The 24,618-nt window shown below is 37.7% G+C and overlaps 3 protein-coding genes across 3 annotated transcripts; 1 reads left to right on the forward strand and 2 right to left on the reverse strand.

The window, feature by feature from the left end:
* Positions 1–178: 178 nt before the first annotated feature.
* On the reverse strand, positions 179–3,733 carry LOC107585017 (G-protein coupled receptor 12-like). Its single transcript, XM_016271823.1, has 2 exons — positions 3,646–3,733; positions 179–2,061 (listed from the first exon to the last, which is right to left on the reverse strand). The coding sequence occupies exon 2, from the start codon at positions 2,047–2,049 to the stop codon at positions 1,024–1,026; it is 1,026 nt and encodes a 341-aa protein (XP_016127309.1). The 5' UTR covers positions 2,050–2,061; positions 3,646–3,733; the 3' UTR covers positions 179–1,023.
* Positions 3,734–5,535: 1,802 nt separating this feature from the next.
* On the reverse strand, positions 5,536–14,632 carry LOC107584971 (ubiquitin carboxyl-terminal hydrolase 12A). Its single transcript, XM_016271767.1, has 9 exons — positions 14,519–14,632; positions 13,321–13,401; positions 13,004–13,217; positions 9,773–10,005; positions 9,568–9,644; positions 9,393–9,476; positions 9,107–9,304; positions 8,808–8,886; positions 5,536–6,396 (listed from the first exon to the last, which is right to left on the reverse strand). The coding sequence occupies exons 1-9, from the start codon at positions 14,564–14,566 to the stop codon at positions 6,295–6,297; spliced, it is 1,116 nt and encodes a 371-aa protein (XP_016127253.1). The 5' UTR covers positions 14,567–14,632; the 3' UTR covers positions 5,536–6,294.
* Positions 14,633–15,391: 759 nt separating this feature from the next.
* LOC107585018 (60S ribosomal protein L21-like) lies at positions 15,392–18,302 on the forward strand. Its single transcript, XM_016271824.1, has 5 exons — positions 15,392–15,481; positions 16,144–16,222; positions 16,315–16,376; positions 16,462–16,574; positions 18,028–18,302. The coding sequence occupies exons 2-5, from the start codon at positions 16,156–16,158 to the stop codon at positions 18,266–18,268; spliced, it is 483 nt and encodes a 160-aa protein (XP_016127310.1). The 5' UTR covers positions 15,392–15,481; positions 16,144–16,155; the 3' UTR covers positions 18,269–18,302.
* Positions 18,303–24,618: the final 6,316 nt, after the last annotated feature.

Consider the following 24,618-nt stretch of genomic DNA (forward strand, 5'->3'; position numbering starts at 1 on the left):
TTACAAATGCAATACATGTAAATTTCAAGCAAAATGCTGTGAACTGCCATTGTGTGACAGCTATCCCATATCCAGTAATAATTACCAGTTGAACATAATAAATGGAGCAGTGCTCTATTCAGAGCGTTCAGACAATGCAAATTAAAAGCAAATCAATAGAAAATACATTCGGTTCCATCCTCCATGTCGTTGCATATAAACAAACCTCTTATTCTCAGCCACTTAATGCACGTTTTGTACTCAACAGTTCTTTGAAGTGAGCCTCTATTCACAGGGGGCTCTTTAAACGAACATACATACATTTTCTCCCAGTCGCTTTCATCCCGCATTTATGGAAGAGAATGCAGAGACAGTTCGACTTCCGTTCTAAACCAAAGTAAAGGCATCAATGGGTTCGGTTATTTATAGAGTGGTTCTCATTCTGAGATTGTAGTTAGCTCTTCGTGGTTTTCTGCTTTGGAGGACATTTTACATTTGGCCACGCTTGGGATGAAATTCAAATCAAACAGAAGAGAGAGTGCGCGCCTCTTTCACACGTGCATGCATTCTCCAGGTAGGTTTCTTCGGAGGACGCAAGGCGCAGATCACCGAGCACCTAGTCTATTTTTAGCACACCGCGGTTACTTAACGTTCAGCGCACGTTCTTGAATGCAGCAACAGCAGGACGAGATGAATGAGCTTCAGGATCCAGTCAAGAGGATCGCCTCGTGCTGCCCCTCTTCCTCCTTCTCCCTCACAGCCCATGCAACAGGGGGCTGTCACTGTGGCCAAGCCAAAACAAGCACAAAAATGCAAAGGCATATATATACAAGATATTTACAGCTGCCTGCCACACAGCATCCGTTTGTGCCCCCTTTTTTTCATGGAAAGGGTGTGTCAGCTGGTCGGAGTGGGATCAGGCAAAGATTGTGTGGCAGTGGTTGTCACATAACGAGTAGGGGAAGACATAAACGGGTGACACGCATGCCCCTTCTCGTCCCAGGGATTGGGGGATTCTCTGGCCAGTGTAATTCCCTAGGCACATCAGACATCGCTGGGGGTCCGTGCCCGCTGGGCCACGCTGGCAGGGATACATCCGCAGCACACCAGCCACAAAGCTTTCTGGATCTCTTGATTGCGGAAGGCGTAAATTACGGGGTTGATGACCGAGTTGTAGGTGGCGGGAACCAGGGTGGCATACGTGTAAAGGGGCGGGTATGTATAATCGGCTATTAGCGAATAAATGGTAAATGGCATCCAGCAAGCGGCGAATGTGCCCAGAATGATCGCCAGGGTGGATACACCTTTCCGCGTTGTGACATAGTGAGGGCTTGTGGCTAAAAAGTGGTGTTGGAGGGCGATTTGGTGAGCATGTCGCATGACAATTTTACAGATCTGCATGTAGAGCTGAAGCATGAGGCCGAACAGCAGAAGGAAGGAGATGGACAGAACGGCTATGTTGTTTTTTGTTAGGGGCCAAACCACACTGCAGTTCACCTCCTGGCCCAGGCAGTTCACACCGGTCACCGGCAGTAAACCCAAACATAACGATACTCCCCATAAAAGCACCAGCATGGTGTACGTGAACGCGGCCGTTCGCTCTGAGTTGTAGGTGAGGGCGTAGTACAATGACAGGTAGCGGTCAATGGTAATAGCTAGCAGGCTAAAAACAGATGCTGAGAAGGACGCCACCACCAGACCTACAGTCAGCAGCTGTGCCGAGTCAGATCGTAGCAGGTAAGCAAAGGTAAAATGCAGGACTAACCCTAAACCGGCCAATAAGTCAGCTAGAGCTAGGCTGCCGATCAGCAAAAACATTGGGGCGCGCAGTACCGGGTTCTGCCAGATGACCAAAACCACCAGGGCATTCTCGCAGGCTATAAGGGTGCCAGATGAGCACAGCACGATGTCCCACGGGTTTACCAACAGCTCAGCGGGTGGCCTCGCCGGCAGGACAACCGCGGGTGGGTATGTTCCGACGGTGATGTTTTCTATGCTCCCCGCACCGCTGCTGCCCCAGCTGGGTTCTTGAGCCAGCCAGCTGGGAGAAACTGGCACCTCTTCACTCATTCTGCCTCCCGTCTAAAATGGCACACAGAAAAACATAATGAGGTGTATAGGTAGTCTAAAGAAAGACAAAGACAAATGAATCCACTACTTTTGTTTGCAAATAAATAAATATAAGTACTCCATTATACATTTTGTGTGTGTGTGTGCGTGTGTGTGTTCAAGGGATAGTTCACACAAAACTGAACATTCAATGATCATTTAATGACCCTCATGTCATTCCAAACCTGTATGACAGAACACAGAAGAAGATATTTGGAAGAATGTTGATAACCAGTTTCGGTTCCCATTGACTTTTTGTCCATATAATGGAAGTCAGTGGGAATTGAAACATTTGAGTAAACATTCATACAATCTTTTTATGTTTTACAGAAGAAAGAGTCATACAGGTTTGGAAAAACATGAGAGTGAGTAAATGCATTTCTTTGTTTTACATTTTTTGGGGTGGACTTTCCCTTTAAATATTACATTTATAAAATAGCAGCAGTGGTTGCGATAACTTGACTGTGAAGAAAAAAAAACCTGACAATGTTACAAACATTATGGAATAGCATTTTGGTGACCATTTTAAAGTTTCTCTGATTAAATTCTGTAATTTGAATACATAATTTAAATATTTAAACTATTATTTATATAAATATAATATTTAATAATATGTATGCATAAATGCAACATAAAGCAATGCTGTACATAACTGCTAAAAACATCTTTTTGAATAAAATAGAAACGTCATGGTTTGTGCAGTGAATTCTGGTATTGCCTCTGTTCCTGTGAATTACAATAAATAAATAAATACACATAAATAAACATTTAAAAAATACCATAAAAATATACACATTGTCATAAGTACAATGAACATGTTCTCAGTAGATTATAAAGTGACTCATACTTTTTACTTTTTCAATATTTTACTGTAGAATTACATGTATTTTTTTATCTATAAATATATCTTTTTTTACGGTATGTGGAAAATAGGATAACCAATTGACAGGTCTCAACTCTTTACTGTAGAATTTTTGCCTCCTTTTCCCATTACATTTTCCCAGTGCATGGTAATTAAGCATACAAGAAAACATTAGGCAGTTATAATCATCTCTTGTAACAGAAATGACTGGAGAATTAGCCAATAATAATCACGAAAGCCATTGTTCACTACAATGCATTTCCTCTCTGTTCTGTGTTCTTTTGTGCAGAACAAAGAATCAAATTAAGAAAACTTAAACACATTTACCTCACTTGTATTTAGTGGATATAGGAACCTGCTATTATTGAGATAATTTTGAATCATAGCGAACAGTACAATGGTGGAGAATCAGAAAGGAAGGGAGGGCCCTGATGAGTGCTGGTATAAAATAAAGGCGGGCTCCACTGCTTATAAAAGCGCCCCTGCTCCAGCATCAGATATGGACTCCTGAAGCACATCTGCACTGCAAGCACCTGGATGCACACATTCATTCCTCTCAGCCCTTTTAGCTTTATAATAATAATGCTTAAGCTCTTGCTCTATAAAACCATTTATGTGTTGTAAAATGCAAAGCAGACTGATTTCAAATATACCCGGCCGGTCCCCATTCACTCCCAATCTGGAGGCTTCCCTACCTTGTCTTTTGGAGGAGAGGCGCCTGTTTAAATGTTTTTGCGTCCTCGTCTTTCCATGGTATTTGATGGCAGCGCTGTTCACAGGTGCAGCGCCGCGCGGACGGATGGGGGAATCGGATGCTGTGATGCCGGACCGGAGAATCGTTACATCCAGCAGCACTAGCGGCTCTTCGCCGTCTGCACGAGCATCGCTACCGACTGCGGCTGCGCGAGGCGCTGGGAGGGTGAGCTTTCCTTCTCAGAGCAGAAGGTCCTGACACCTATTTACCTGCTGCTCGCCTCGGAAACTAAACGACGCGACTTGTGTGTTGTAATGGCCATAATTGCACGAACACATAAACAAAGAGAAAATAACGTATTTTTTAATAATAAAAATTACTATTTTTATTTCTTTTTCTAAATTCGTTAACACCAATGATGCCTTTTTGTCCAGTCCTCAACACCAAGGTTGCAACACAATCATGTGGCATTTCGTAACTAATTTATGCTTAGGCGAATTGGTGGCTAATTCTTATGAATTCATAAAATCTCATTCGTATGTTTTCGTACGGTCTGCTTATGCCACAATGACGGTTTTATTTAGGGGTGGACCTACATGCCCCCTCCAAAAAAAAGTCGAATTCCTAATAATAGTATATAATAATTTTGCATTTATTTTCATATACTCTCTTATATATAGATAACATAGTATTTTATTTAAAAAATATGCTATAGAAATGATCTATCATCTATCTATCTATTATATTAAAATGCATATTTATAATTTATTTTAATATAATATATTTTTTAATGTGTCCCCAGGTTATGCATAATCCCTAACATTATTAAAATAATGCATTCCATTAAAATAACTTTAGCAAATTAGAAAAATTTGAAAAAACCTAAAAAAAGATGTGAACTCTTAAAGGGCATCTCTTTTTAATCACTTTACCGTTTTATCTTTTTTTTTTTTTTAGTAGGAGAATGATTTTAAATATTCAATAACTAATTATTAACAGTAATTATTATAATAATTAATAAACACCTTGTAGAGCCATGGACCTTGAGCAAAAGTCTGGTAATGGCTAAATTAATTGTAAAGCCAAACCCTGTTACTCTTTTGAAAGCACTAAAACATGCTAATTGCAATGTTTAAATTTAGCTCGACTTGGCAAAATGCAATATATCAACACTACAAAGACATCCTTTGTCCGATAGAGCATTTAAAATCTTAATTCACTTAAAAACCACCTTTTCAAAATAGAAAAAGCATCCATTTCAAAATACCAAGAAGGTATTGCATCTGTGTAGGATGCGACCCATTTATCTATAGCATCTGACATTCAGACTGCATCTTTCTGGAAAGATGCACATTGTGTTGCTCCCCTGTGAGAGCTATTCTTGGCATGTGCTATTAACAGCATGCTCATCTGTGTCACCCACTTCCCCCACTATCTTCCCTCTCTCCTCCATCCTCTAACCCCATGCAGCCTTCATCCCCATGCCTCTATTTCCGACAGACTCACACCTCCTCACAGACTAAACTGCATAGTCTGTGATGACGCCTGATAAAATCCTTTCCAGTCTGAAACTAGGCTCGATATGGCTCTCAAATGACAGATTTGAGAATTGCTTTTGATCGTCAATAAATATGTAACCTTTCATGCAAATTTAAAAGAATTCATCCACATTTTACGCAATAGTAAGCTGGCAAATGAACTGAATTGTTGCAAAACAACACAGAACCTTTAAAGCTGGAATGAGAGGAAAGCAATCGGTGAAAAAGAATGATGCTATGCAATTCTCCATCTTGCAGTAATCTTGACCAGCCACCAAGGGGCCACAGTGACCAAGAATGAGTCACCAGCACAGTAAAAAAAAAGGGGGGGGAAAAAAAGAGGCTTGGTTGTATGCCTCCAGTCAAATCGCAGTAGGCTGCTAATAGCTGGTATTAACATGCTTGCATGCATGCATACATCCTATCTTGGTGTATACACTTTTATTTCTTTTTCTTTAAAACAGAAAATGATAATTTCACAACAGGCCATCTCAAGCAAACCCTCACATTAACCTTCCAACATCTACAAAACTGTATCAAAAGTGCACCATAGTGTTATACATCTTTTCTGGTTCTATCCTCTTTTTTTGGCTATATCAGTAATATTATTATAATTCTCATAATATTTATACAAATATCACTCTGTACAAGGTAGAAATACATAACCCGCAATGCCCCGCACCTGGAGCGTTATGACCCTCCCCGCCATTATAATAAACACACCAGCTTTCCCCATGCACTAGTCTTCAGCCTCCTCACAGCCACAGGAATCAAAAAGTCGCAGCATGAAAGTTGAATGCAAATCCCGGTCGTATCATACAGTCTTTTACATTAAAGACATTCTCTCCACAGTAAACGACTGAACACGAGTGATGAAACGCTCCCACAACGTAAATACAACTGACAAACAACGTTCAAAATGCCTTGCGACAGCATTGCATCCAACATTACTGCTGCGTGGAGACCGGCGAGGGTGGGCTTGGACAGGTGTGGTGGGGTGTGTGTGCGGCGTCGCTGCAGTAAGAACCTGCGCAGGTGGGATGTAGCAGGGTTCTAGGTACAGGCACGCCTGCTGCACAGGTGTCCGTAAGGGGACGCCACTCTGGCCTCTCTCAGTCTCTGGACTGGTAAAACAGGATGTACCCGGACTCAGAGTTCTTGGAAATTTCCGAGGTTAATCCGTAGAACTCCTCAATCGCCTGGGCATCAATTTTCTACAGGGAGAAACAAAACACTTTTCTTTAACAAAATGCAGAAAGACCATTCTGCAATCAATGACTTTTCCATGACATTTGTAAAGAAACATACTTAGGAAAATATATATTCAATATAAAAACACTATATGATTTGATATACTTTTTTAAATGTATTTTTATTATTTATTATTTAAAAAAATATTTTATAAAGATTGCACTCCAAACTTATGAAGTTAAAGATTTTTCTAGTTCTGCTTAGCTCTAAACTAAGCATCACTAGATAAAATCTATATTTACTATAATAAACTTAATATAATTAGATTTTTTTTTACATAATTGTATTGTTAATTAATTATTTATTAATTCTTTTTAAAAACTATATATATACATATACGATTTGTAGCGAATTTAGCTCACAACAGGAAATATGAATAATTAACCATAACTAATTATAATTAACTATTCATATTTTAGATCCGCTGTAGATATTTAGCTGACCACTCAGGGTCAACTGTCTTGTCAATTCTAAGAACGTTAATTTCCTGGTTAAGGGAAATAACTTTCTTACTGTACAATTCTACAAAAGCTTGTAACGTAAATCTGCATGATTAGTGACTCCGGTTATGAGCAAACAATGAACACGTCAAGCGTGATACAAGTAAAGTTTTATTAACTACATAAACACTTAACCTAGTCTAACATACTACATAAACACATAAACTGGTCTAACATCCTACATACACACATAAACTGGTCTAACATACACATACACACACACACCCATACAGTTGGTATAGGAAAGGGTTAAAGTTTAACTCTTTACAGAAAGAGACATAAGGAATGACATTTATGGAACCATTTGCATATTCAACAGATCTAAGCCTTCAGGGATACGTCAGATTCTGAGTTCAAACACACCTTTGTAAAAAGGTGTAACTGATACTTAATGTATCAATTAATAAGACTAAGTTTGATACTTGCGAGTCTCGGCGGTCTGAAAGAGATTTCCTGTTTCCTGGGAGAGTAGCCTACAATGCCAGTGTTCCGGTGAATTCAGTTCCCGTTTCCCCTTCGGCGCGCATGCTGACCCTATACAGTCTATGATGCTGACAAATAATCCTGATTCACAGCCTGTAAGTACGTTTTCATATTTAAAGGATTTGCCACTGACGATTCAAACGAGAGTTTTAAGCAGAGTAGAGTAGTGCTTGTTTGTCGTTTCTCCGATCACAAATGCAGACATGGTTTTATGTTTACGCTGCGCGATACAACGCAATGTGTAAAAAGACAGTATAAGTCATTATAATCAATAATTATGTCCCCACTGGATGCAACAAATGCCTCGTTTGTAATGGTTTTGTCACCAATCATCACAGTGAGGGCGTAACATTTCCGTCACATGCTTGATGAATTCGGCCAATCACAACGCACTAGATAGCTGGCCAATCAGAGCACACCTCGCTTTTTTGAAACCGATGAGCTTTGTAAAAATCGGTGCGTTTCAGAAAGGCGGGGCATAGAGGAGAAACAATATTGTAGAGTGTGGAAAATAATGTGTTTTTTTTACCTTAAACCGCATAAACACATTTCATTACACCAAATACACAAAATAATGTTCTTTTTAGCAACATCATATGACCCCTTTAACATACATATACATACATATATATCTAAAATTAAAGATTTTAAATATTAAATAATTTTAAGAATCTTTATTTATTTCTTCATTCATTCATTATTTAGTAATTTATTATATTAAAACTCTACATGGTTTCTTTCTTGTTTATTTTTTAGTTATTTTACTTATTTATTGTCACCAATCATCACAGTGAGGGCGTAACATTTCCGTCACATGCTTGATGAATTCGGCCAATCACAACGCACTAGATAGCTGGCCAATCAGAGCACACCTCGCTTTTTTGAAACCGATGAGCTTTGTAAAAATCGGTGCGTTTCAGAAAGGCGGGGCATAGAGGAGAAACAATATTGTAGAGTGTGGAAAATAATGTGTTTTTTTTACCTTAAACCGCATAAACACATTTCATTACACCAAATACACAAAATAATGTTCTTTTTAGCAACATCATATGACCCCTTTAACATACATATACATACATATATATCTAAAATTAAAGATTTTAAATATTAAATAATTTTAAGAATCTTTATTTATTTCTTCATTCATTCATTATTTAGTAATTTATTATATTAAAACTCTACATGGTTTCTTTCTTGTTTATTTTTTAGTTATTTTACTTATTTATTGATTTTGTATATACCTGCATATTATATATATTTTAATTCCTGCAAATCAGTATCTTAAAATTCCCTAATATTTTCATGTTTTCCATGACTGTGGGACCACTGAATCTTGCAAATTTTTATTTCAGTAAATGACTGATGCTTATACATGACGGTTGGCAGCTTACCTCTACTATGTCATCATCAAACAGTAGCCAGAAATCATGACTCTTTACAATTGCGATGTAGTGTCCTCGGTTTGGACCGCTATAAAAACACACACAAATACACAAATAAGTTACAAATCAAGGAAGCAAATCAGTACAGTTCTCCTTTTTTGCAAGGACAGATTTCAAAATGCTTGCATGAAGAGATTCTGTTCACACAAGCAAGTATTGTGAAATCAGACAACGGAGGAGGAAGAAAAACACATTTACAAAGGTTTGAAAGTCCATTCTGGTTTCCATTAAAACTTATATCGACTCACCTGCCACAATGCACCACCACAGCGACCAGGTCGTAAAGCCTCTCGGGATTGGTGGCATCGCCAGAGGTGTTAAAGAGGCGGAGCTCCAGAGGGAAGACCACGCGGTAGCTTAGCTTAGTGTAGCGCTGCACCTGTTCCATGTATTTAAATCTCTTCAAGTGCAAGGCGAGGATCATGGGAAGTTTCTTAACTCGCATTCTAGAGTCAAACACATTCACGCATGAAGTATATACAGTGAATATATGTTCAAAAAACCAGGAAGCAGCTGGCAGAAAAGAATGCTCACCGTTTGTGTGCCTCTTGTTTACTTCTGCATTCCTCACAGTAATATTTATACTCACTGCACAAGGTCTCTGTATTACTGAAACCTCTATAAGGGGCAAGTAAGAAAAATAATTGTTTATTAAAACAGACACATACTCATGTTTAAATTGGGTTTAAGTGTGAGTGTGCTTTCAGACCTGAGACAGTGTGTGATTGAAGTGTTCTGCTCCACGTCCACTGACAAATCCAAGAAATCCTCATCTTTACTGCTTATCTGTGAGAGAGCAAAGTCCAAAGACACACCTCAGATAAAAGCACAGCCAATCACAGTCAGAAGAACTATCAGGATACCGTCTTATTGGACTGAAGGGTTTCCAGTTAAGTTACGTGAGGTGCTATTACCGTCTCGCAGGTGAGGCATCGCGTCTCATTGGTCAACGTGCCCTGGAAGATCTCATGAACCCAGGTGGAGGAGGGTGGGGTGCTGTTATTGTTCTGTGAATCAAGTGTGCCATTAGCCAATTTGCCATTCTGCTTGTCTTGCTTGCGCTCTTCTTGTAGCAGGTCTGCTATAGTGTTCAGCAGGTAGTTGAGGAACTCGTGTGCATCTTGTTGCATGTAGTTATCAAACAGTTCTGTGGGTGACAGAGAGAAAGAATGTTGCATAAAATATCAAAAGTAATCAATGAATCCAATGTGTTTTTCTGGCCAATAAAAACTAGACTACTTAACTAAATTCAATCTTTAAAATGTACATTTCTAATTTACTTGCTTCATCTAGATTATTGCCGCCTTCAAGTCAGAAACATCATAATTATGAGTTACATGAATGTTGAATGTGTCAACAACTAAGATGGTGGAAAATACCTCTGAAGTTGATGGTTTTGCGATTATATTTTAATTACAGTGCTGCATTTAAAAAATATTACGTTTTTGTGGTAACACTTTACAAAAAGGTTCCATTTGTTATAGGGATGCACCGATATGAAAATTTTGGCCGATACCGATAACCGATTATTCTTTATTTTTGAAAGCCGATAACCGATATGTTGGCCGATAAATCTATATCCAAATTGTTATATACTTTTTGAGAGCCTGATTACAAAAAAGGTCTCATCATTAAAAGCCACATCCCAAACACTTCAACATAAGCAGCCTAGTTTGAACGGTGTACGTTTTAAAAATATTTTTACTCTCCCATTACCAAATTTAGTCATAAAAAAGTCTTACAAATAAATAAAATAATGCAAACAAGTCACTGGACATCATTACACGTGTAAAGAATCAAAATGAATGCGCCATAGATCAATAAAACGGAATAGCCTCTGCACGGACAATAATTAAATGATTTTAATTACTAAACCATATTGTTGATGAAAATAATAAGAGAACAATACAAGTGGTTGTTGTTATTAATAATGTATCAATGATTTTGAAAAAGTAACAAATTAATACCACTGTTTTAAATAGCAGCCGTTGAGCTGCACGTGCTGAAGCTGAAGAGCTGAATGAACATGGTAAACTGAAGCGTTTTGCTGGCAGCTTATTTAACTCAAGGAAATGCATCCTGAGATTAATATTAATACAACATAAACATAATATTACAACTTATATATGTACAAAATGACGCAGTTATTGCGTGCTATAGTCAGAATGTGTGATCCTGTTGTGGATGCGCTCTTCCCATATCAACGCGCTGAAACACGGCAACTAAACCCAAAGAATTCACAACGTTTTATTATAATAATGTTCTCATTAGAATGTTATATACACGACATTCCCAATCATAGTTATTAATGTTGTGCACTGCTGTTTGAGTTTATCACCGGTAAACTGAAGCGCTCTTTTAACTTAACCAAACGCATTCTATATGAGATAAATCAGATATACATCAAATAAACACAATATTACAACGTACAATTGCACAAAAGGCTGCAAACGAACAGCGCGCATCTGAAGTGTCTCTGAAGGAAATAATGCATTATTTATCGGCTTTAAGATATCGGCCAAATTTTCTTATCAGGCCGATACCGATAACAGAAAAATGAGCCGATATGGGCCGATACCGATATGGTGGCCGATATGTCGTGCATCCCTAATTTGTTAACATGCACTAACAATGAAAAATACTTAAAGTATTTATTAATCTCAGTTCATGCTAATTTCAACATTTACTAATACATTATTAAAATCAATGGTTGTGTATCTGTTCATTTTATTGGTAAAACTTTACAATAAGATCACATTAGTTAATGCACTAACAATGACCAACACATTTGTTACAGTATTTATTAGTCTTTGTTAAATGGTCATGAAACCCACCGTTTCAGCACTGGTTAGTTCTCACCACAGTTTTAAAAAATGCTAAAAAAGTGGGAGTGGTGCGCAGCGGAGTGGAGGAGGGGGAAGAGGGGAGACAGACAACACACACAGCTTCGCGTTCAGACAGTTTCATTTCGCTCCCATCGAGTTAAAAACACAAATGCACTGTTGCACCTCTGAGAACTTTTAAGGCTTATTCTGCTCCGTTTATATAAGCCTTTTGACCAGTCGTGTCACAGAGCTGTAAAAACGGTTATGCTCACCAAGTGAATGAATCGCGTTTGTGCCAAACTCTTTTTACAAAGCAAAAACAAACACTCTGCTTTGATCCATGAACATTTCTCTCAGTTAATGTGCGCGATGTCATCTCACAATCTGAAGCGTCTATCATAGCAAATCAACACATGCTGTTGTGAATAATTAAGCGAAGCGTCTTTTCATAGGATAAGAACACGCAGTCTCATGAATAATTTAATAGACACCGACACGTCATTGATGTACTAAAGTCCACTGCCACGTCACAAATTGTGACGTCAACACGATGTAGATTTTAAACCCGGAAGATGAAAATAAAAAAAGCTTAAAATTAACCAGTTTTCTCCAACAGTTAAAATTATCGGATGCTAACATTGTCTTCTATGATGTGCAACACAAACACCTCTGATAAAATCTCAGAAAAAGTAGTCTGGGGTTTCATGACCCTTTAACATTAGTTAATAAAACAACTGTTAGTTCATGTTAGCTCAAGTCCATTAAACAATATTTAAACAGATACAACTTTTTATTTAATTAAGGTATTAGTAAATGTTGAAATTAACATTAACTTCAAATGAGATTAATACATGTTTTAGAAATAGTTTTCATTGTTAGTTAGTTTATGGTTAAAAAAATACTTGAACAATTGCTCGATTGTACTGAATTCCTCATTGTTAGTTAATTTTATTTATAATGCATGACCTAATGGGACCGTATTGTGAAGTCTTAGCTGTTTTGTATACAAGAAAGCTTATAGTTAAATAATTTCTAGCTAATGATTTCATTCATGGTTTGCTTTATGCAAATTAATTTGTTAGATACTATGCATAAATTATATAGATTGTGTAAGTGTGATGCAGGTGTACTGGTACAACAATAAAAATCGTTTTTTGCGGTTGTTCATTGTTTATTTAGTCATTTTGTTTCCTTCAATGCACTGAACAACTTCTTGGGCTTGTACATCATTTTCTGACCAAGAACTAGCATCTAAATTCACAGTAAAGCCGAGAATTCAAATGAACTCGAAAACAATCCCTTCCTGCTCGTGTTACTTACCATTCTCTTTCCTTAGTCTTGTGATGAACTTCTTCGGGGGTATCACGCCAACCTTCCTCTTCTGGTTGGCTATACTGTGGAACAGGTCGGCCAGGCAGGTGAGCAGGTTCTCCTTGCGGCGCGGCTGGCTCCTGTACGCGAGGATCTTCTCCCGGAACGGCCGGCAGAAGTACAGAGCCTGGAGCACAGAGTTACAGTAGCAGGTGTTTCCAAACTGTGGATCGAAACACAGAACACACACACTGACTCCAGAGCATAACAAAAAACACACTGGTTGAAGGAGAAAATGGGAGACAGCAGGGAATGTCTTTGCTTACGTTGACCAAACCGAAGTAATGCTCGTTGACAGGGAACTGCTCCGAGCCGATCTCTTTCTCCAAAGCGGAGGCATTGGCGCCCTGAAACAGATAGAGTCCTTTAAATTACCACGGTAACCACAGTTTCTACCACATACAGTTACTGTTACTACAATACAACGATGGTAAGTTGGTTTTAGCCACCACTTTCTTCATTAAATAAATAAAATGACTAATTAATCTTACATTTTTAGACGGAGATACCATTTTAATTAACTGTGGGTTTGCAGTATTAACTATAATTTTAGTAATTTACGACTGTGGCAGACACTATGGTTAACAATAGTAAATTGTAGAAGGCGTCTGATACATCCGAGACACAAGATTACAACGTCCAATGATTGAAAAGGAGTGCTTTAAAATTGCAATATCACAAAAAACAAACAAACACGTAAATGCGAACCTAAAACAACCTAATGAAAAACATACAGGACACGATGAGGTAAAACTACATTAGCACTCATTAGCATTTCACTGCCGTCACTTTTACATTTAAAAACGCCAAATTCAATGGAAAACATGTAATTAACAGTTCAAACGCAAATAAAGCAGACGATATATGGAGGAACACACTGGGTACGGAGATGCAGAGAGGGGATGGGACCATGAAATCACGATGTGACCGCACTGGCAGCAGCTTAGCACTGAAGCTCAGGTACACGGAACGCATTTTACATCAGCATGATGCTCACGTTTGCCATAAGTTACCCAACACAATGCTCGTCTGAATGCTTGTACTCATTTATTACACAAAAATAACAATCGGAGATTATTTAGATGTCACTGTCTCGCGCTTATTAAGCACATCTCGCGATCAGAACCCGTGCTGATTGACAGTTCAGCTCAGCAGTTAGCAGATCTCTGCTTTGCTGCCTTCAGCAAATCCTGTAAGGAAGGACGGGCGAATTTAAAAGCCTAACGTTGTGTTATGAAGACAATACGGCCGTGTCGTATATCTACCAAATAACAGTAATTATTTAGGCCCAAGGCAAAATTCATAGCAAGCACACAGGCGGATAAAGACAGCTCGCAACTGCAGCAGAGGAAAACTGGCAACCCAAGGAGTCCGATTGCCTGAACTAATGCAGCACCAGACCCTTTACAATATCACGCGTGTACTGACGTCCAATTATCCGCGATTGAAGTGATATTTACTCACCATGGTACAAAAAGAGGCAAATTTGGAAACTGTCATTAGGATTTCCATTCGCCCAGCGCCATCTTCCACCCAATCACCGCGCGGAGGCGAAGAAGAGGAGTCCCCGTGAGGACAGACTGCGTCCCTGGCCCTGCCAGAGGGAAATCCGCGGGGTCTTAGTGCCTTTAAAAAAAAGAATAAAGTAAAATATGAAATTAAGTAATACATGTCAGTAATTTGAATAAAATAATAAGTGCAATATACAACAGAAAAATAAACGTTCAGGAAGACATTACTGAACATTAGTACAAATAATTAGTAAACTCGTTTTTTTTTTTTATTTGAGTGCATTTTCAGTTCAGCAGAGAGTTTGTAGAATACTTTTTTTTTTTTAAATTTATATCAGAATTTATTTATTTTTTATTTGAGGAAATAAATTAAGAGTTTTCATGAACCTGTTTCAAGCTTTTTTTATGTAAATCTACACTTAGAGAGCTTATATATATATATATATATATAAGCTAATTTATGGCAAAACGTATTTAATACATTATATATTTTAAAATAAATATAAATTATATTATATAAATTATAATATAAATATATTTATATTATAATAGGCTTATATTATCTAATAAATGTTGTATTATCTAAAGCAAATCAATTAGAATGAAAGTTAAGCTTCTTATTTAAAAAATAAGTAAAATAAATCTACGCGATTCATTGAAAAAAACCCCGATCCATTCAATGCTCGCTCATGCAGGTTTAAATGAATAATAAAAAATAAAAAAAAACTATAAAAAAGTCATCAAATAAAATGTTGAACTGTTTTTGTAAGACGATGACATCACTGCCCATGGACCAACAGCCCCGATACTTTTACTCAGGCAAATGAGTAGTCTTCCTAGACGTGCTTTGAAGGAAGCGCTGCAGGACCCCATCATTCTCTTTCCGCCGTACCCGCCATATTGCGAGCTACCGGGGGTAAGATGTGCTCCAGACATTATGTATTAAATCGGTATTTACATAGCTGTCGTTGAGCAAAAGTGACACACAAAGCAGCCAAAAAATACCTTACCAGGCAATGCATCGAAACTAAGGCCTCATGTGCGTCGCTGGATGCCGTAAAGAGTAAAATAGAGAGTCGAGCTGGAGCGTGTCCCATTCATGTGGGCCATGCGTGTACAGGCTGTGCGAGAGGCATGGAGATAAAGATAAAGACGTGTTTTTCCTGTATTCTCGTACGCTGTATTAAGAACACAAACAGTTGCAGGTTGTCACTTCTGTTCGGTCCTTTATTCAGTGGTGTCAATGTATTTCTTGATCATGAACTAATGTTTGTTAGAGCTGCAAGTTAACGATCTTTTGTCAGAAAGACTTGTCTTGATGTGTTTGAGTCATAATTTAAGTATCCATAACTATTTATTCTTTATCACTATTGGAATAAATGCAATGTATCATCTAAATAAGCGATGTACATTTTCATTGTCATATTGTACAGTTAGTAATGACCAAAGGCTCTAAGCCAAGTAATAGAGCCTCTAATATTGTAGTTGGATATTAAGCATAGTTCAGTGAAGTGTTTGAGAACTTTTTTTTTTCTAGAAATTGGTTGTCTAACTTTATTTTGTGTCTTTTGCACTCAGTAATCGGGTATCATGACAAACACCAGAGGCAAGAGGAGGGGGACCAGGTATATGTTTGCCAGGCCCTTCCGCAAGCATGGTGGGTTCACTTGAATCGTACTGTACTTTACATACACAAACATATTGTTATAAAACTTTTTAGACCTGACATGGCTTTTCATTCTACAACAGGCCCAATCCCTCTGTCCACCTACATGCGCATCTACAAGAAGGGTGATATTGTGGACATCAAGGTAAGATTTATTAAATGAAAGATTTGTCACAGTAAAAAAAAATGGTCAAGAATAATTTATTTGAAATAAATACATTTTTATCCAGGGCACAGGAACCATTCAGAAGGGCATGCCTCATAAATGCTACCATGGCAAAACAGGACGCATTTATAATGTTACACAGCATGCTGTAGGCGTCATTGTCAACAAGCAAGTCAAGTAAGTACTGCTTTGAACGTGACATGATCTATACTTTGATTAAAATGGATAAAAAAATATTTCAATACTTTTTCTCGCAATTATATCATTGGGTAAGTGTAGGCGACTGTATATAAATTGCGGGCATCAGGGAGCCGCTATTGAACCCGCTTTTGATTGCGCGCTCTCATTTTACTTTAACTTTTGAGATTCGTAATCACAAGGACTCTATACTATGGAGCGGCAGTAGGCTACTTACCACACATTTGACAAGATTAGATGTTTGTCATTGGTGCTCAGGATCTACAAATCATGCGCCATCGTCCTATCAGACATTTCTCCTTACTCTGTGTATGTGGTAAGTGAACTTTCATGTACTGTAATGCAACAGGCTACCGCTAGCAAGCGGCTAAGCTTTTAGTGGCTCCGTATAACGCGTTATTTGTTTCACGCTTCGAGCACACCCCTAACCCCGCCCCCGATGTCATCGTCCATCACGATGTTTCACTGCAGACATCGTCCAATGCCAATTTGGTAGACATCGCCCAACCATAGTATGTATGGTATTAATTCAACGTTTCTGATGAAGCTTTTAGTGGCTCCATATAACGCGTTATTTGTTTCACGCTTCGAGCACACCCCTAACCCCGCCCCCGATGTCATCGTCCATCACGATGTTTCACTGCAGACATCGTCCAATGCCAATTTGGTAGACATCGCCCAACCCTAGTAATAATGCAACTCACTCTAGTTGGTGATAGCTGGAGGTTGTTACACCAGTCAAACAAGTACAGAAACCACTTGGTTAGTGTTTAGTTACAAAGTTAAGTTCTGAATTAAAATCCTTGGAAACACAAATGAAAAATACCTAATGTAAACTTTTCTTCATTGTTTTATATTTTTAACTTGAAGGGGTCCTATTATGCTTTTTCACTTTTTCAACTTTAGTTAGTCTGTAATGTTGCTGTTTGAGCATAAAAAAAGATCTGCAAAGTTCAGTTCAAAAGGAGATATTTTATTTAACAGAAATCACTTTTCAAAAACTACAACGAATGACTCGTTTGGACTACAACGCATATTTTCTGTGATTTGTGATATCACAAATATCGACGAATGGGACGAGACCTGGTTGAGCTGCACTAGAGAAGGCAAAGAGTGTTGTCACTATGTCGGAGACACGCTAGCTTTCCCAAGACAGACGAACTTAGAGTGGTTACAATCATCCGGGTTTAAATCATGCTCAAATTGATTTGATATTGACGCAATATTAACAGATTCACTTTGCCATAAGGACCGTCCAGTGCCCTAATTGGTCGTTAATGTGGGCAAGAGCAGTCATCCTTATGCACCCTGGACAGGCACATTAATATCTTTGCCAGATTGTCAATATGGAAACATGCCGCTCCTGGATAAATCTTGTAAATGTACAACGATTCTTGTCTTTTAAGTGACCAATTATTGTTTTTACTTTTAGGGGCAAGATCCTGGCTAAGAGAATTAATGTGCGTATCGAGCATGTTAAGCACTCAATGAGCAGAGACAGCTTCCTGAAGCGCGTTAAGGAGAACGAGAAGAAGAAATTGGAGGCCAAGAAGCAGGGCACCTGGTTTGAGCTGAAACGCCAGCCTGCTGCTCCACGGCCAGCACACTTTGTCAGCACCAAGAACAACGAGCCTCAGCTCCTGGAGCCCATCCCCTACGAGTTCATGGCATAAATCTGCTGACCAAAATAAAGATCTTTGTACCATATGCTGCTAGTTTGGAACTCTCTTTAACTGTTGTTCAAGTGTACTTACACTGTGTGAATGAATTTGAGCTGTGTTTTTGAGATGATATAAATTGACAGTGACATGCTATAAGAGTACTATAAAAAACATGTCATAATACACTGTTCTGTTACTTCAGTCCATTTATGTGATAAAGCTATTATAGAACTGTAGGTGCATGTTTTTCATAAAGGACCATTTTTTTTTTGTTATTTCAGATTATAATTCCCAGATCACAGCACAGTAGAGAATGTAAGCATTGTTCAAACATATCTAAACTTTTTACATACATTTGCAGCTCACAATTCTATGTGCTGCATATTTGATTGAAAAATGTAACCTAGATTTGTTTCAAAATAATTTTTTCAGCCTGTCCTGTCGATGGTACTTTTTTTTTCCTTCAGAAAGACTTCCATTTAAAAAATGGTGCTAGCCACTGCCTGTTCTGTTCAAGGATATACCAATATTAGGAAGGTTTCTTTACTTTGCCATGTATAGGAACAAGCTTTCCAATTTCTCTTGCTTTTAAGCAGTGTGAATATGGTGCTTGCCAATGTTTTGTACTGCGTGTTCATGTCAAACATTGAGTGACCAAATATTTGGCCAGAAGATCCCAGCTTTCATCGTAAAATGTAATTTAAAAATGTTGTCACATGTATTACAGCAATCTCCAAGCATAATATAATTTTAGACTTTCTCAGAAGTTTTAAGCTGCTCTCTCATACAGCCTAAAATCTGTGAAGTACAGGAAAAAGAGTTTGTGGCTCTAGAAAATAGCTGTACCTTTATAAAGTGTTGTAGCTAGCCTTATGTTAAATTGCTCAATTTAGTAGAGCAGTCTGATATTCATACTGTCATTTTACATCCATTCTGTTACAAAGAACTTGACATTATAGAAGGGGTTGCATTTCTTCCGTTCTGTTCATAACCAGCTCCAGAGTTTGCCAAAATTTCCTTCTGTTAGCAGGTCTACATAACTGCTCTTACCTGTAGGTGCAGTTATGAAAACCTAGAAAGGTTGTTACAGTGTTCACGTAATCACAAATGAACACAGGTGGATTTAAAAAAGAGAAAAACATACCTTTATAGTGTCATGATTCTAATCTTTCAAGGTGATTATACACCTTATGTTAATACAAAGAAAATGGTGTCTATTTCAGATTTCACTTAAAGAATAGTGGAATAAGAAAACACTTTCTGAAGGAACTTCACAATATGTGCCTTACTAGATCACAAGATCATAAGATCATTTCTGAAACGATTGTTGTGCTTAATTGTATGGTAGTTCACGTGAGCTGTCACTAGAGAGCAGCATTAGCCCGAAAAGACCCTTGGGTTAGAGCGCTGAAAGACATCATTGAACATTTTAATTGCATATCTAATTTAATTATTAGATTTTGTTGCATAGATCATGACTGTGTATTTTTGTTGGCATCAAAATGATCAGACAGATATGAATTTTTGTAATATGGAATTTTGTATTAGCATATTATTAACGAAATTTCAGACGAATCACAGTCACTGTGTTCTTGACGGTGAGGAAAACATGATGATTATGGCAGAAACTCTAAACTATATCCACGTTATTATATATGTTCATCCATATTGGCAATACTGGCATTACAATGAAGTGATAAAACATTCACAAAAAAGTAGCCTACTGCATTAATGACACAGTCCTGCATCTTGTCGGGAAAAAAACCTGCTGATTTTGAAAAAAGGCGAAATATTACCTAATTTGCTGATGCTGGGTTCAAAAATCTTTAAAAAAAGATCATTTTTTTTCCATCAAATACATTTTTTAACGTTTTTTTTAAATTTCGTATTTGTATCAAATTTAATGCACTTATCAACATAACAAGCAGTCAAACGTCTCAGTTCTAATGACAAAAAGATTTATTCAAAATGTATCATTCAACTTACAATCTGCAAAGTGGAAGTGGGAAAAGTGGAAATCAGCCGTTCAGTGGAAATCAATGTGTTAAGAATGATTGATACCTGTGAGAATCAATGGGAATTGAACAAATAGTTGCAACCTGGCTTAAAGGAAGATAGAAATCATGTCTTTATGGCAGTTTATCTGGTGATTAAGGTCTAATTCAAGACTTCGTCACCTTACAAATGGTTGTCGAAAGCAAAAATGCTACGAAATCCCCATTATATTTTGTAAGAGTAAAACAACCACTTTTGGAATCAGCACCCAAAATTAGTAGAAACAAGTATTGGATTTCATTCAGTAAATATGATGCAGGGCAGTGTTATTCAAAAATTACAATATAAAACAATAGGTTCGCTAACATGAAAACGTCAAATATGCTAGAAATTAAGGTATGTTCAAATTTTCTAAAGTGATGAGTCAAATTATAAGTAAATAACAAAAAATGCTCACTCTTAAATATCAAAATTTGCAGATACATTTTCTGGTTTGTGGAGCATGTGCACTTGAATTGCTACTATTCTGGGCCTTTTGTGTGTGTGATGTTCTTTGTGTGATTTGGTGTATAAGTGAGGACCACCTCTCTCTATCTTGACTTGTGCTGTGTAATCAGAGTGGCTGAATGCCTGACTGCATATCTGACAAATATGTTATCTCATCCCACCTCAGTACTTCACCCAATATTTGCTTCAATTAGGGTCAGTTCTTGAGATACGCCGCAGCTGTGTGATTCGTATGAGAAACAGCTGTAATTCCATGATGTTCTCACATGCACGTCCTTTACGGCATTTTTATTTTATGATATGTACACCACACTTCTGTGTTACAGTTGAAAAGCTTGATTTAGGTTTAGCTGTATGGGGTAGAATCTGACCTAATTCCTTTTTCAGGCATGATCTATTCATTCTGTCCTCAGAGGACACAAAGGTCTGGGAATTAGCCACAGTATTAGGATGGCACTCTGAGAGGTCATAGCATGACTGTGAGAATGTGTGAGGATGACTAGATAACCTCATTGTGTGCTGTGCCTATCCGTTGGCCCTGTTCCCTCTGATATCGTGCTGCTGTTAGATATTTGTAAGGATTGGGATGAAGGTGATGAGGTCTCACAGAGGTCATAATCAATAGTATCAATCAACAAGTGACATGCTGCCCTGGAATTGACCACTAGATGTCGAAAGTGCGAGAAGGGCGGAGGAATTTAAATTAGTAATGAATTAACACTGACTATATGCCACAAAGACCGGATCTTTACATCAAACGTAGCTTGTTATTGTGCCTAACTTTAAGGGCCCTGTGATGAGGGGAGCCCATGTCTTTACACTGTTAATTTATATCAAATGAATTCAATGGAAAACACTACTGTAGCATTTAAAATATCAGACAGAATTATATGTAACATATCAAAGACAGGACAACATTATCACAATCTTTTATTTGGATTTAAATGATGCAATTAAATCCAAAGTTCTGTCACGAAACTCTAGATGGCGCAGGCCAATATGGTCTAACTCAATATGACATAATGACATCATTAATCACATGGCGAAGCTGATTGGTTTCTTTTCATGTCAGCAGCCTAGTGCTTGCTGCAGTTGTAGCACGCTTCAGAAACCCTCCACCTCCCCCAGCTCCACCTGTATAGATCTGCTACGGGGTGATTTCATGTTTGTTATATATGGGGGTTATTTTATATATGTTATATGTGCAGCAGCAGTATTAATTACATGCTCACAGCAGCATGTCTGTGGATGTATTGGCAGTAGCAAGTCTTGATACTTGCTCTGCCGCAGCAGCAGCATAGCAGATCCATTCCGCTAAGACCAAACACATTAACATTGCCATGTATATTACCACGCTTAACGCTCCGAGAGTTGTCATGACTGAACATAATTTATGTCACTTTGTAAGCTTTAACATACGAATACTCATCTAACTTCAGAAAGTCTGATTCATTCTAGTGAATCATTTCATCCTTAATGGTTTTCTCTGTCATATGTACGGAATGCAGAGTAAAGCTATTTAATCGATTTGTTCAAACGGTCCTCTGTCTCATATGTAACATTGGATAGTCCAATTAATTCTAGTGAATCAGTTGAACTGTCCTCTATCTCATATGTAACGTTGGATTATCTGATTCAATGAATCAGTTCTTTCAGACGGACCTCTCTCATAATGTTGGATAGTCATTCAGATTCATTCAGTTTCATTTCACTGAAAACGGTTTGTTCGAATGGTTCTGTCTTTCATATGTATTTTTGGATAGTCCTTTGGTTCGTTAGAACGGTCCTCTCTCTCATATGCACTCAGGAATAGTCTGTTTCTTTCTAGTGAATTGGTTGGTTCAGATGGATCATATAAATAAACAGTGATTCATCCATTTGAGTCTACACTCTTAAAAATAAAGGTGCTTCACGATGCCATAGAAGAACCTTTTTGTCTAAATGGTTCCATAAAGAACCTTTAACATCTGGAGAACCGTTCTGTTTCACAAAAGGTTCTTTGTGGCAAAATAAGGTTCTTCAGATTACAAAAACGCAAGAAAGAGATGGTTCTTTAAAGAAGCTTTGACTGAATGGTTCTTTGTGGAACCAAAATGGTTCTTCTATGGCATCGCTTGAAGAACCTTTTGAAGCACCTTTATTTTTAAGAGTGTAATATATAACTTTGTTTGAAACTTGGTGTTTTGTCATATTTAGTTTAAATGTACCTGTTTCATACCCTACTGTTCATTCATTAATTGTTTCCTCACTGTGTTTGTGGCAGAAAATACTGCTCTGATCAAATTATAAATTATATCATTGATAGTTATGTTTTTTATATATTAAATACCTTCAATACTTATCTACTTTTTAGCTACTAGCGAAGCTTGACAAGCTACATATTAGCTTCCGCAACAATGCTGCAATGCTCTGACTCATAGATTGAATTAAACAAAGTAAACAGAGGAGAGGTAAAGAGGAAAAAAGGGATAGAGCAAAGTGGGCTGAGGCAAGTCCTGAGGTCCTTAATCATACCTGTTTGACACTCAGAGATTTAGGCCATCAAGCAGTGTGGCAGCCGTATCGACTGCCCATGTTACACATTAACTTTCTTCTCTCAGCCAGGTAGACAAGCAAACACGACATACAGAGATAGTACAACTAGACATCATGTTGTCTTCTCCCACCACAGTCTCTAACTCTTTTTGAAATCCCCTAAAGTCTGTGAAATCAGGGAGACCGGCTCAATTGGTAGACTGAAGGCATGACTCTCTAATCACCATCAACACACCGTTTTGGCTGTGAGATGGTGTTTGTCATTTTGCTTGTTGGCTTATCAGGGCAGATCATGGCCAGTGAGATACAGTGGCAGCTTTATTGATCAATCCCAAACATGGGAGGATTGGGACACTGCAAGACCGGATGATGTGAAGGAAGAGGCACAACGATGATCGTTGGGCAGGAATGTCTTCCGAACTTGATGTCAGATGGATAGAGTCTGGATGACTTTGATAGAGGGTACACTTGAATTTCTAAACTCTTCACTGTGGATTATTTATAAGATTTTGGTTGTTTACCCTGTGAATAATTAATATACAAAAGTTCTGGATCAGGTAATTCTAAGCTGAAGAAAGAGAAAAACAATACTCCTTTGCCTCAGGATAAAGTACAGCAAGCAGGAAATGAGAAGTAGTTTACAGTATGCAACACTAGTTTTTAAATAAAACATGATCACCTTGGGACACACAGGAGCAATCTTGATTGTAGTAAATCATACATATCAGTGGGCTGTTCTTGGATGCTGATAAACCACAATTAGAGCAGTAATTTCCATGTGTGTGTGTGTGTGATGAATGGAGCCAGGCAGTCTTTTAAACACCCTAGACAGACACATTCATACACAGACTTGAATGGAGCCACTTGACAGTTTAATATGCATATAAATCTCTGTCAGACAATTCCAAAGACCTTCAGTCCTGATCACAAGTCTGTGAAGGTGAGCAGTTGCTTAGTGTTTATCAGGTGTTATACCACGTGTGAATCACCATGGGAAATAAACAGCAGACCTGATGCTGGTTCATTTAATAAAAAATAACCAGATGGAAATAGGAAAAATATATTCTGACAATATAATATAGTATTCTATAATATTTACATAATACAGAATCATGATAAATAGAACATTTATGAAAATAAAACACATATATTGAAACAATATCTAAAAGTAAAAAAAACTGCAAAAAAAAACAATACGAACTATAAAACAAATGTTAATTTGGTATATTTTCTATATTTACATTTAGATGTGTTTTCTATACACCCCCGACAATTTGTTTTATATTTTTAATGTATTCTTGTTTGTTTCATTTCAAATTGATGGT

This window comes from Sinocyclocheilus grahami, unplaced genomic scaffold (genome assembly GCF_001515645.1).
Source record: "Sinocyclocheilus grahami isolate Dianchi unplaced genomic scaffold, SAMN03320097.WGS_v1.1 scaffold65.1, whole genome shotgun sequence".
Taxonomy (NCBI): domain Eukaryota; kingdom Metazoa; phylum Chordata; class Actinopteri; order Cypriniformes; family Cyprinidae; genus Sinocyclocheilus; species Sinocyclocheilus grahami.